Source organism: Panthera tigris, chromosome D2 (genome assembly GCF_018350195.1).
Source record: "Panthera tigris isolate Pti1 chromosome D2, P.tigris_Pti1_mat1.1, whole genome shotgun sequence".
NCBI lineage: Eukaryota > Metazoa > Chordata > Mammalia > Carnivora > Felidae > Panthera > Panthera tigris.
The window spans coordinates 60,768,779-60,782,725 of record NC_056670.1 but is presented as its reverse complement, the minus strand read 5'-3'; the positions used below and the strand labels follow the sequence as shown (position 1 = coordinate 60,782,725).

Here is a 13,947-nt window from a genome sequence, read left to right as displayed (position 1 = left end):
GAGAGGGTGGAGGGGAAGATGAGCAGGAGTTGGTTAGCATTTACCCAGCACTTACCAACAGAGAGAGAACCTGAATCTCTTATGAGGTGGGGAGAATTTGTCCTTTTCCTTAGGATCATTCAACTAATTTTTCTGATTCAGTATTCACTAATTAACTTGATAATTGGTAAATTATTGAGCACTTAGCTGAGGGATGCCATGAATAACAAGCCCAGGCATGTTTATTGTTCCCTGGGAAGTTACTTTACCCCCTTACTAATAGTAAATTAGCATTCTGGTGCAGACATTAGTCTTGAGAATCAGATCCTGGAAACTGGATCCATCTGTACAGCTGAAACCCAGATAGTGGGACTCACAAAGGTACAGCCACCCCTTTTCCCTCTGTAGGGTCTACCTTTCACCTAGCTTTGTCCCTTAAGTTCCAAAAAGTCTCGGTTGGAACTTTATACCACAGTAAAGTATATTGAATAACTGCAAGGCCCACTTTTAATTTTTGTTTCTCTTTTCCCTTTTTTTTTTTTTTTTTTTTTTTTACTTTATTTACCTAGAGGTGCCTGGGTGGCTCAGTTGGTTGAGCATCTGACTTTGGTTCAGGTCACGATCTCAGTTTGGAAGTTCAAGCCCCACATCAGGCTTGTTGCTGTCAGCACAGATCCTGCTTTGGATCCTCTATCCCTCTCTCTCTCTCTCTCTCTGCCCCTCTTCTGCTCACACTTGCTCTCAAAAATAATTTAAAAATTAAATAATTAAATAAATAATTATTAAAAATTATTAAAAATTAAATAATTAAAAAAATTTTTAATTTTTTAAAAGTTTATTCACCTATTTTTAGAGAGAGTGAGTGGGGGAGGGACAGAGAGAGAGGGGGAGAGAATCCAGAACAGGGAAAGCCCAATGCGGGGCTCGAATTCCTGAACCATGAGATCATGACAAGAGCCAAAATCAAGAGTCGGGTGCTTAACCAACTGGGCCACCCAGGTACCCCTCCCCTTCCTTTCTAATTCCTACTCTCATTCTCCTTCTGCTCTCTTCTTGGGGTGTATTAAGAAGTCAAGTGTCAATCTGTATCTTGTTCCTTTACAGAAGAGCTACTCTTTCTCTCTGGTTGTTTCTCTTTCTCTTCCATGTTCTTTCTTTTACTCCTCATGTGTCAAGGGTTGGACTTTTCATGTCTATTCTGATTGGACCTTTATGCACTCGTTCAATCTGAGATTTTTTTTTTAATTCTGGGAATTTGGAAACATTATATCTACAAATATTTTCTCCTTTCTATTTTTCTCCTTCTTCTTGTATTCTTATAGTACAGATATTGATACTTTTATTTCTTTTTTTTTAATTTTCTTTAAAGTTTATTTATTTATTTTTGAGAGAAAGACCAAGAGAGTGAGCAGGTGAGGGGCAGAGAGAGAGGGAGAGAGAATGTCAAGCAGGCTCCAGGCTGTCAGCACGGAGTGCAATGTGGGGTTCAAACTCACAAACCATGAAATCATGACCTGAGCTGAAACCAAGAGTTGGACACTTAACTGACTGAGCCACCGAGGCACCCCAATGCTTTTATTTCTATCTTCTTGGTCTGCTTTCACATTTTCATATTTACCCCTTCCTATACCTTCTAGAAAAGTTCCCCTACCTGAAGTTTCAGTGTAATCATTCTCGGCCAAGATCCATATTACTACATAACCCATTTATTGAATTATTTACTTCAACCAGTATATTTTTCATAGTATTTTGAATTGGTTATTCATGATTTATTATCCTGCTTTAACCCATTTGGGAGATTTTGTCCCTCCTGGGGACATTTGGCAATATATAGAGACGTTTTTGGTCGTCACAGCTCACGGTGGTGCTGCTGGCATCTAGCCTGTAGAAGCCAGGGATGCTGCTAAACTTCCCACAATTCACAAGACAGCCCCATCCCACCACAGCAAAGAATTATCTGGCCCAAAATGTCAATAGTGCCCAAATAGACAACCCGTGATGTAACCAATATGAGCTCCTTTCTTTTGGGGGATATTATTTATTTAAATTTTCATCTGATGCACTTAATCTGTTTTAACTAGTCTAAACTCTTCAGTTTCTCACTTCAATGCGAGTTGCACCTGCTATATCTCATTACTTTTCTCGATTAATTTGTATTTCAGTGGAGCTATAAGCCACCTTGGCTAATATGTATACCCAGAGGGAGAGGCAGAAGCCCAGCATTGGAAAAAGGTGAGAGATGCACCAAAAGGAGGAAAGTCTATAGTGTCACTGTCTGGGCTCCATCACCCCATTTGCCAACTCACACGCACACATGTGCACATACACACATCCTCGGGATTTTCACAGTTTTTACAGATGTGTCAATTTGGGTGCCATCTCAGGTTGGGTATGATGGGGAGACCAGCCACCAGTGTGAATTTACCATCTTGTTTGGTTCCTAAGTGTAAACTCATACCAGGGAGATCAGGCTGAATGTTCCAACCCTCTAATCACATGGTTTTTTTCAGACCTCATCCTGAGGCTATCCAGGTGTCTTCAACCTCCAGTCATCTCTTCAGCATACAAAAAGACACTTATTACTTAAGAGATTCCATAGATTTTGTGCCTTATATGCTGGGGGTTGGGGGGGAGCCCACAGAGGCCAAATGGATATTTCTCATTATGTCACAAATAGTTTTACTATGTCCTTTCCAATGTCCTTTACTGTGTGCCTTTTATTTATTTTTCTTGTCTTATTGCAGTAGCTAGGACTTGCAATATGGTGTTGAATACGAGTGGTTAGGGGAAAGTAGACATGCTTGCTTCATTCCTTATCTTAGGGAGAAAATACTTAGTTTTTTGTTTATTTTTTTTTTTTAATTTTTTTTTTCAACGTTTTTTATTTATTTTTGGGACAGAGAGACAGAGCATGAACGGGGGAGGGGCAGAGAGAGAGGGAGACAGAATCGGAAACAGGCTCCAGGCTCCGAGCCGTCAGCCCAGAGCCTGACGCGGGGCTCGAACTCACGGACCGCGAGATCGTGACCTGGCTGAAGTCGGACGCTTAACCGACTGCGCCACCCAGGCGCCCCGAAAATACTTAGTTTTTTATTATTAAGTATGATGTTCACTGTGGGGTTTTTATAAATGCCCTTTATCAAGTTAAGAACATTTCTGGGTAGTGGTATACTTTGTATCTCAGTTCTTAAAACCTGTGTAACATTGATTAGGCTCAGATCATGTATATGCAGCTTAAAGATAAGCCCAACTTTATAGGACCATTTTATTGATCTCCTTAATCTCCCCAACACTTCTCTTTCTGGTCCTCTAGCTGGGAAAGGGAGTGGGCTTTAATTTTCTGCTCTGCTGTGTACTCCCTGAAAATGCAACTACTGTGGAGCCAAGAAGCAAGAGGATATGCAGTGAAAACAGTAGTGGGGACGCCCCCTTGCTCTTGGGACCAGAGTTCTCCTCTCAGAGTTTTAGGTGCCTGCCTGGCCTCTACTGTCATCCCACATCCATTGCCACGATGGACCTGCCTATGGACTGGTGTGAGAGAGAATAGAAAAACAAAAAGGAAAGTTTGGATTTCCCTCATTCTTTGTGACCTACAGTGGTCCCCTTTCCTGCCCCTGAAACCATGATAGAGGATTTCTCTCAGAGTTCTATCTTACACACCTGGTGCACAGTTCTGAATTTCAGCTTGTGTGTGAGTCCAGGCCAGGAGATACCAGAGGAAAAACAAAATGGGAAATGCAGTGATGGTTCAGTTGTAGTTAGAGTTCTGGTTGCCTTCCCCAATCTGCCTCTTACGAATTGCATTCTAGAGTCAATAGATAGCTGTTCCATGCATTCTGTCCAAAGCTTTTACCTGTATTCAGTGAGAAATACAGAGTGAAGCACTTAATTATCACAACCCAGTAATCTTAGCTACATTGGTTGATACGTATTTTAGTTTATATCTTGTCTTATCATTAGAGAGTTTGAACATCTTTTCATATTTTGGCACTGTTTTTATATTACTTTGGGGGATTAAGTTTTATCTTTGTTCCCTAATTTTTAAGTTTTTTTCATCTGTTTAGCATATTAGGTCCTTATCTGAGATATGTGTTGCAAATACTTTCTCCCAGTTTGGCCATTGTCTTTGATACTGTTTATATTTTGGGGACCATGCAGAAGTATTTTTTATGATGTCAAACATGTCAACTTATTTAATTGCATCTGGATTTTGAATCATAAATAGACTTTCACCTAAGTTAAAGAAAGATTCACCCATGTTTTCCCCTAGAGCTTATACATTTTCCAATGAGCTCTCTCATTGGTTTGGGACTGAATCTTGAATATGATGTGAGGTATGAGTCTTTTTCAAAAGTGTTCGAGAAATCCCACAACTGGAGCACCTGGCTGCCTCAGTCAGTAGAGCATGTGACTCTTGATCTCGGGGTTGAGAGTTTGAGCCCATGTTGGGTGTAGAGATTACTTAAAAATAAGAAAACCTTTCTAAAAAATCCCACAATCTTCTCAAGTTTGGCAATTCACTAAAAGTATTCATTAGACTCAATTGCAGGTTATTCTCAAGGCTAAAGCATATTATAGCTAAGGATGCAGAGCAAAAGCAGCAGGAAGCTGTTCATTGGCAGAGTCCAGAGAGGCCAAACACAGGATTTTGCATCTTTCCCATCTAGGCCCACACAGACATGCTTTCTCTCTACCATCAAATTACAGAGACAAATATGGGGCACCTGGATGGCTCAGTCCAACTTCGGCTCAGGTCATGATCTTGTGGTTTGTGACTTCGAGCCCCCGCATTGGGCTCTGTGCTGACAGTTCAGAGCCTGGAGCCTCCTTCAGAATCTGTGACTCCCTCTCTCTCTGCCCCTCCCCCCTTCATGCTCTGCCTTTCTCTGTCTCTCAAAACATAAAGAAATGTAAAAAAAGACTTTTAAAATTTTTCACATGCCTATAACCCCTCAGTGATTTCTCACCTCATTTATAATAATATGCAAATAGTTTCTCTTGGTTCAAATCTCCTGCTTACTTGAAGCCTATGTCTCCAGCTTATCTCCCATTCATTTGCCGCACACTTTGCTTAGGCAACTCTTCCCCTCCACCTCTGTTTTCTTACGGTTGACTCCTATTATACCTTCTCCACAGGTCTATCGACTGGTGTGGTAGTTCACACTTAATGCTGGGATATTAATTGTTCTACGGTTGGGGTCAGCAAACTATAGCCCACTGTCTTTCTTTAGAAATAAACTTTTATTGGCACAAAATCAGAGTTATTTGTTTATATATCATCTATGGCTGTTTCTGTGCTACAGCAACAGAGTTGAGTAGCTACAACAGAGGCTACTCAACTGGCCCATAAAGCCAAACATATTTACTGTATAGAACTTTACAGTTGGGGAGCGTGGGTCGCTCAGTTGTTTAAGTGTCTGACTCTTGATTTGTGCTTAGGTCATGATCCCAGGGTTGTGGGATCAAGCCCCACATCAGGCTCCAAGCTGAGCATGGAGCCTGCCTGAGATTCTCTCTCTCCCTCTGTCCCTTTCCCCTACTTTTGCTCTCTCTCTAAAACAAACAAACAAACAAAGTTAAATAGTTAAATAAATTAAAAATAAATTTAAAGAACTTAAAGGGTGCCTGGGTGGCTCCGTTGGTTGAGTGCCAACTTCAGCTCAGGTCATGATCTCTCAGTTCTTGAGTTGGAGCCCTGGGTTGGGCTCTGTGCTGACAGTTCAGAGCCTGGAACCTGCTTCGGATCCTAGTCTCCCTCTCTCTCTGCTCCTCTCCCACTCGGTTGCTTGGATGACTTATACAAGATATGTAAAAGTGTTCATTTTCAACTGTTGACTAAAGGACTCTCTACCTCTGTGGACCCAAACTGATCTTACGGAGATTGTTGCTCTGTTTCAGTATCTTCCAGTGGTTTGCCATAGGCTGAGTCCTTTTCTTTCCTCAGTGGCCCTCCTGATAGTAGTCTCAGCCAAGAAGAATGGGTTGCCCTATTGTGCAGGTCTAAATTGGTCTAAATTGGTCTATTGGTCTAAATTAAGCTAAACCAACATTTAGGACCTATCCATATATCCATACCCCTACCCCAAGTGACAAAATTTTGCCTTATATACTTTAAAAGATTTGGTTCTCAGAACTATCATTGGAGACATTTCGTTAGCACACACACACACGCACAAAAACTCTTTAATTATTATTTTATTTTTTAAGGGTAGAAAAGGGCTATCTAACATTCTTTAACACATGATAATGATGTGCACCAGACATGTATCTGTGGGTTCATGAAAGCATGTCAGAAAAAAACTGTGCTTAATCTTACTTAGTCTTTCTTTCTTCGGTTCAGTGTCATTTTACATGAAGGCTTATTATTATTATTATTATTCAGGAATTATTTCTATTGTACAATTTTTATGACCTCTTTTTTTGTCTTCCAAGTCTTTAAACATAATTTTGAAAAGAAAAAAAGAATGTATCATTTTCATATTTGCTACTGTACCCTCACTGTTTTTAGCTTTTACACTTAAGTCCATGATCCATTTGTGTGTATGTGTTTTAAGTAGGCTTCACATCCAGCACAGAGCCCAACACAGGGCTTGAACTCACAATCCTGAAATCAGGACCTGAGCTGATGGAGCACCTGGGTGGCTCAGTTGGTTAAGTGGCCCGATCTGGAATTTGGCTCATGTCATGATCTCACTTTTTGTGAGTTCAAGCCCCACGTCTGAGCACAGAGCTCATTCTCTCTCTCTCTCTCTCTCTCTCTCTCTCTCTCTCTCTCTCTCTCTCTCTCTCAAAATAAATAAATAGGGGCACCTGGGTGGCTCAGTCAGTTGGACATCCAACTTTGGCTTAGGTCATTATCTTGCAGTTCGTGAGTTCAAGCCCTCATCAGACTCTCTGCTCTCAGCGCAGAGCGCACTTTGGATCCTCTGTCTCCCTCTCTCTCTGCCTCTCCCCGCTGGCTCTCTCTCTCAAAAGTAAACATTAAAAATTTTAGGGGCGCCTGGGTGGCGCAGTCGGTTAAGCGTCCGACTTCAGCCAGGTCACGATCTCGCGGTCCATGAGTTCGAGCCCCGCGTCAGGCTCTGGGCTGATGGCTCGGAGCCTGGAGCCTGTTTCCGATTCTGTGTCTCCCTCTCTCTCTGCCCCTCCCCCGTTCATGCTCTGTCTCTCTCTGTCCCAAAAATAAAAAAAATTAAAAACGTTGAAAAAAAATTTTTTTTAATAAATAAATAAACTTTAAAAAGTGAGATCAAGGGGCGCCTGGGTGGCTCAGTCAGTTAAGCATCCGACTTTGGCTCAGGTCACGATCTCGTGGTCCATGAGTTTGAGCCCCATACGGAGGGAGGTCTGTGCTGACAGATCAAAGCCTGGAGCCTGCTTCAGATTCTGTGTCTTCCTCTCTCTCTGCTCCCTCCCTGCTCATGCTCTGGCTCTCTCTGTCTCTCAAAAATAAATAAACATTAAAAAAAAATTTTTAAGCTGAGATCAAAAGTTGGATGCTTAACCAACTGAGCCACCCAGGTGCTCCAAGTCGATCATCCATTTCAGCTAACTTTTGTATATGGTAAGAGGTAAGGGTCCAACCTCATTCTTTTGCATGTGGCTATCCAGTTATCCCAGCACCATTTGTTGAAATTCTTTCCCCTTTGGCTGTTTTGGGAACTTTCTCAAAAACCAATTGACTACAAATGTGAGGGTTTATTTCTACCTTCTCAGTTCTATTCCATTTGATTTGCGCATCTATCATTACGCTAGTACCACAGTGTTTTTTATTATTGTAGCTTTGTAGTAGGTTTCAAAATTGGGATGTGTGTGTCCTTCAACAATGTTCTTCTCTTTAAAGATCATTTTGCCTAGACCTAGTCAACATTTTGTAACAACAACAAATGAGTATATTCATCCACTGCCTTTAATTAGATTTAGTATAGTTCTTACCAACCTTTATAATGGAATTCTAAGGAGTCTGTTTTAGATGGGGTATTTGGAAAAACAAACAAAAAACACATTTTAATTTGGTAAGGTACCATGATGCTAAATACCTTTGGAATCTGACTTTTCAGAGGAATCTAAAGTTTGATTTTCTTTCACAAATACAATTTGTTGTATAACATCAGAAGACATGATCTGTAGGACTTGAGCAGCAGTGCAGAATTTTAGATCATTAGCCATGTGATCCTTGAAATTAAGGCAAAGCTATGAGTTTCAGGAACCCTCACCATGTTAGCAAATCAGCACAAGAAGTAGGGTAAATAATAATATTTACAAATCAAGTCTAGACCTAGATTAGAGTCTATATTTTGGGTCAGAGTTGTATCAGTAATTATTTATATAACATATTCATCTGATGATTTGAAACTGTTTTAATAATACTTTTTTTTGAAATGAATATTGATACCATAAAATCCTTTGTATTTTTTTTTAAATTTAAGTAATCTCTACATACAACATGGGGCTCGACCCCAAGATCAAGCATCACATGCCCTTCCAACTGAGCCAGCGAGACGCCCCAGTCCTTTACTAAAACAAAATTTTTTAATGTTTATTTATTTGTTTTTGAGAGACACAGTGCAAGCAGGGGAAGGGCAGAGAGAGAGGGAGACACAGAATCTGAAGCAGGCTCCAGGCTCTAAGCTGTCAGCACAGAGCCCAACACGGGCTCAACTCAAGAACTACGAGATCATGAAGTCAGATGCTTAACTAACTGAACCACCCTGGTGCCCCTGATTTTTTTATTTTTTTATTTTTTAACGTTTATTTATTTTTGAGACAGAGAGAGACAGAGCATGAACAGGGGAGGGGCAGAGAGAGAGGGAGACACAGAATCTGAAACGGGCTCCAGGCTCTGAGCTGTCAGCACAGAGCCCGACGCGGGGCTCGAACCCACGGACCGTGAGATCATGACCTGAGCCGAAGTCAGACGCTTAACCGACTGAGCCACCCAGGCGCCCCACCCCTGATTTTTTTTAATCTGCTTTTAAAAATTAAAGACTTTGGTGAATTGTTTATTTACAAAGAGTATCAGGAAATCGCTGCAAGTCCCAAGGAACATTTAGGGGTTTCTTGATTCCCCAACCAGTCCCACAATATTGGTCATGGATCTGCTTTAAAAAGTTTGTACCCAAGGGGACCTGGGTGGTTTAGTCAGTTAAGAGCCTGACTCTTGATCTCAGCTCAGGCCATCATCTCATGGTTTGTGAGATTGAGCTTTCAGTTAGCTCTGTGCCAACATCGCAGGAACCTGCTTGGGATTCTCTCTCCCCCTCTCTCTGCCCCTCCCCTGGTTGCATGCTGTCTCTCTCTCTCAAAATAAATAAGCTTTTAAAATACATAAATAAATAAAAATAACAATTTTGTACCCAGAGACCCACTATCCTTCATAATCAACATTTATAATCAAGCAACAACTGCCATCTCCTAGTTAATTAATGTGTGAGCCCTTCATAACGGTTTTTAGATATGATTTTCTTTTTTTTTTTTTTAATGTTTATTTATGTTTGAGAGGGAGAGCACGAGCAGAGGAGGGACAGAAAGAGAGAGGGAGACAGAATCCCAAGCAGGCTCCACGCTGTCAGCACAGACCCCAACATGGGGCTCGAACTCACAAACTGCCAGATTACTACCTGCACCCAAATCAAGAGTCAGATGCTTAACCCACTGAGCCACCCAGGTGCCCCTCTTGTTTTTTAAGTAGGCTCCACACCCAGTGTGGGGTTTGAATTCACAACCCCGAGATCCAGAGTCGTATGCTCCACTGACTGAGCCAGGCAGGCACCTCTAGATATGCTCTTCTGTTTGAATATCAAAGCACCCCCCAAAAAAAAACCCCTCTAGTACTGATGTTTCATCTTTTCTACAGCATCTCTGTCAGTCTAATTAATTATCATGTAAGGAGTGCAATTACTCGTTGTATAGGTCCACTCCTGCTGTTTTGTATTTACACCATTTTTAACAAGTTAACATTCAGGGTGAGTTCTGGCTCAATCTGGGACATGATTCAATTCTGGTGCCTTGTCAAAATGTAAAGGTCCCAGGTAAGTGCCCCAAATATAACTTTGATGTGGAAACACACTTAGATCATAATGGAGATACAAAAAATCCTCATTTTATGAAATAGATACATTTTGGAAGGCCTCACATATTATAAATATCACATAGTTAAGCCATTTACCATATGGATTAGTCGTTCTACCAGAGAAATATAAGTACTAGGACACATATTTATTAAGAGATTTATTACAAGGAATTGCTTTAAACAATCCTGGAGGCTTGCTAGGCAGATCTGAAATCTGTAGGGCAGGCCAACATGCTGGAAACTCCTGGGAAGGATTAATGCTGCAGTCCTCAGGAAGAATTTCTCTTCCTCAGGTGAATCTCAGTTTTACCCCTAAGGGTTTCAACTGATTGGATAAGATCTGTTCAGATTATATGGGATAATATCTTTTACTTAAAGTCAACTGATTGTAGATGTTAATTACATCTATAAATGCCTTCACAGCAATACCTAGATAAGTATTTGAATCACTGGGTACTATAGCTTCGCCAAGATGACACATAAAACTACCTTTCACACCCTAGGACCCACAAAGCTTGCAGATATTTCTGTTTACTAACTAAACTGCTACCCCCCCCCCCGTGGCAGTAATGCAAGTTCATAATTCAGTTAGCTTGCCAGATTTGAAAATGTGCAATTCTTGATTATATCTTTACAATTTTGAGGATTCTCAATATTTCACACTCTACATAAAATATAATATTAATAAAGTAGGCTCTGCGCCTAGTGCAGACTCCATTGTGGTGCTTCAACTCACCACACTGAGAGCAAGACCTATATCTGATATCAAGAGTTGGAGGCTTAACTAACTGAGCCACCCAGGCACCCCACACTACAAAATTTTATGATTAAAACGCATAGTACAAGTAATTATTTTGTCTTACAATGTTGAAAGGTGAAAAGCTATGCCTTTATCTAATGTAATCAGGTGGAAGCTCTTACAGTTTTAGGGTCATGTAAGGAGACTATCTCAGGTGTCTATGTCCCTTTCAATCTCTCTTCAACCATCCTCTTTCAATATCCTAGTCCAGTTCCCATCCCCCTTCCTCGAGGCTTTATACTCTTCCATATAGGAGGAGACATTTCCTTTCTTCCACTTTTTGAATCTTGCATACTTCAGTATCTTAGGCTTGACCAGATTTTGGCGACTACAGAGGGAGAGGGAGAGTCTAGTCCAGGGGCAATGGGTGCTCATCAAATCAGGTTCAGTTTTCCCCAAATAAGCATAATGACTTGATTTCCTCACCAGTTCCCTAAGAAGTATGTACACCACTCCCAAATTAGCATTGATTTTACTCAGTGACAACACATTCTCTCTCAAGTGTGATCCCCCCACCCCCAGCATTGTTTTGTTAAGGAGCTTTTAACTCCTTTCTGAATCCAGCTTACAAGCATCATGACATTAGCTGGCACTATGTTAGCAAGGATAAACTATGCCAACGCCATATCTCTTTCATAAAAAAATTGGGGGGTGGGGGGTAGGAGTGCATGAATAGGTCTCAGTTCCTGCTACAATAGACCTTTGGTAAATATTTGTTGAAGTAAATATAATGACTTTCTTCTATGTGATAGGGACTCGAGGATGGTCTTTAAATGGTGATTAAATGTCCATCCTATGGCAATAAAAGATTTAATTCCTCCAAATAAACTTACATATTTCAAAATAGAAATGTCATACTTCCTCATGGAAATAATCTTGGATGAAAGAAACGCGCAATCGCCACTCAAACTTAGGTCATTATGGTTCATAATACGACATCATGATGGCACCTATTTCAGCGCTCTGTGCATCAATCCATACAGACAGAACACTGCTGTCTGGAATGGTACCAATTTTGTCATTTTCATTTTTTTTTAACATTTTTATATTTATTTTTGAGATACAGAGCACAAGTGGGGGAGGGGCAGCAGAGAGGGAGACACAGAATCCCAAGCAGGCTCCAGGCTCTAAACTGTCAGCACTGAGCCTGACCTGGGGCTTGAACCCATGAACCATGTGATCATGATCTGAGCGGAAGTCACATGCTTAACAATTTAATCATTTTAAAAAAGGGAGTGAAGAGGGACAACCGAGTGACTCAGTCTGTAGAGCACGGGACTCTTGATCTCAGGGTTGTAAGTTCAAATCCCATTTGGTGTAGAGATCAGTTTAAAAAAGCAAACTGCTTAAAAATTAAATTAAATTAAAAAGGAGTGAAGAGAGCATCAGCCTTCCAAAGTGAAAACTTGATTCTTCTAAATGCGGCCATGGGCCCCACCCTATATGCAGAACGGCTCAGTGCACGCCCAGGTTTAGGTGAGGGCAGCGAACCACATTTCCCAGCGGCCCTGCAGGTCTCTCGCGCCTGCGCACTGGCAGCGTAGGCAGGTCGGCAGTACTCCCGCGCTAGCCAGCCACTGGGTCTCGTCTCCACCGGCCTCTAGCCCCGGCATGGAGAGGGTTTCGTTGGCGACGGGCAGCGCGGGAGCCGCCAGGGCCGAGGGAGCTGCGGCCATGCCGCCGCCGCCAGCCGTGTCCCCGCCTGCCCTCACCCCGGCACCCGCAGCGGGGGAGGAGGGCCCGCCGCCTTTGCCCGAGGCGGGGGCTCCCGGCTGCTCGGGCGCCCGGCCCCCAGAGTTGGAGCCGGAGCGCAGCCTGGGCCGCATGAGGGGCCGCTTCGAGGACGAGGACGACGAGTTGGAAGAGGATGAGGAGCTGGAGGAAGAAGAAGAGGAGGAGGAGGAAGAGATGAGCCACTTCTCGCTGAGGCTGGAGGGAGGCCGGCCGGACTCCGAGGACGAGGAGGAGGTATTTATAGCCCCTGCCTGACCACGCCGGGGCAGAGGGGCCTCCGGGACGAAGCCCGCCCTCCCCATCGAGGGCCGGGCCGCGCGTCCCCGGCTCGCCGTTGTAGCCCTTGGCACTCGCGTCGACCTCCACCCTTCCCTGCTCTACCTGCCCAGGCATGTGGCGCGGACTGGGCTTGTTTCCCCGCCCGACCCCCTGTCGACTCTTTGTGAGGTTCCTGCCGCTCACTTAGGCTCTCGGGGTCCGACTCGATCTTTCTGTAAATCATTATTAAATTATGCCAGGCGGGTGGGCGCGTAGGGTGCAGTGCTTCTCTTTCCAGGAACTTGCAAGTCGGACGAGAAACAGTCCATTTCTTCTACAGGGTGTTGAGAGGATGGCACACTCTTCCCTATCCAGTCAATCTCTAATTGAAAAGGATGGTTGTTTTTGTTTTGTTTTTTGTTTTGTTTGTTTAATGTGGTAGGGCATACTTCATCAAGTTGGGTAATACACCTAGCCAGTCAGAATTGACCTATTAAACGTAAACACCTGTATCTGGAAAGTTTGACCGTTTTGTAAGTATTTCATAAAGTAAGATGCTCCTCATCTGGCAGTATGCAGTATATCCAGGAGAATAAAGTCCTTTTGAAACACTGGTTTATATTGTGTTATTGTAACTTTCAGAAGTATTTTGAAGGGTTGGAGGTACTGTAATATTGTGGTGTTGCAAAGTAAGTTACATTGTTCATAATGATATGTGGGGATTATGGCTTAAGAATTTGAGAAGGCAAGGGCTTGTATTTTAAAACTACTTCCATTGCATTTGCAGCGCCTGATTAATCTCTCAGAACTGACCCCGTACATCTTGTGTTCCATTTGCAAAGGTTACTTAATAGATGCAACTACCATTACAGAATGTCTTCATACATGTAAGCATATAGTTCACATTTTGAAATGATACATTCAATTTTTGAAATGTCTCCAAAGCATCCTAATTTAAACATTTTATTTTTCAACAGTTTGTAAAAGCTGCATTGTAAGACATTTTTACTATAGCAACAGATGTCCAAAATGCAACATAGTAGTACATCAGACACAACCTCTGTATAACATAAGGTAAGAAAAATATATAAGTAAAATTTATATT

At 42.2% G+C, this 13,947-nt stretch overlaps 1 protein-coding gene across 1 annotated transcript in view; it reads left to right on the top strand.

The window, feature by feature from the left end:
* The first annotated feature begins 12,454 nt into the window (after positions 1 to 12,454).
* PCGF6 (polycomb group ring finger 6) overlaps positions 12,455 to 13,947 on the top strand; it is a 34,322-nt gene continuing 32,829 nt past the window's right edge. The window contains exons 1-3 of the mRNA XM_015536726.2: positions 12,455 to 12,818; positions 13,630 to 13,729; positions 13,820 to 13,916. Of these exons, the coding sequence (XP_015392212.2) occupies positions 12,462 to 12,818; positions 13,630 to 13,729; positions 13,820 to 13,916 (554 nt within the window). The 5' untranslated portion in view covers positions 12,455 to 12,461. The remainder of the gene's footprint in view (positions 12,819 to 13,629; positions 13,730 to 13,819; positions 13,917 to 13,947) is intronic.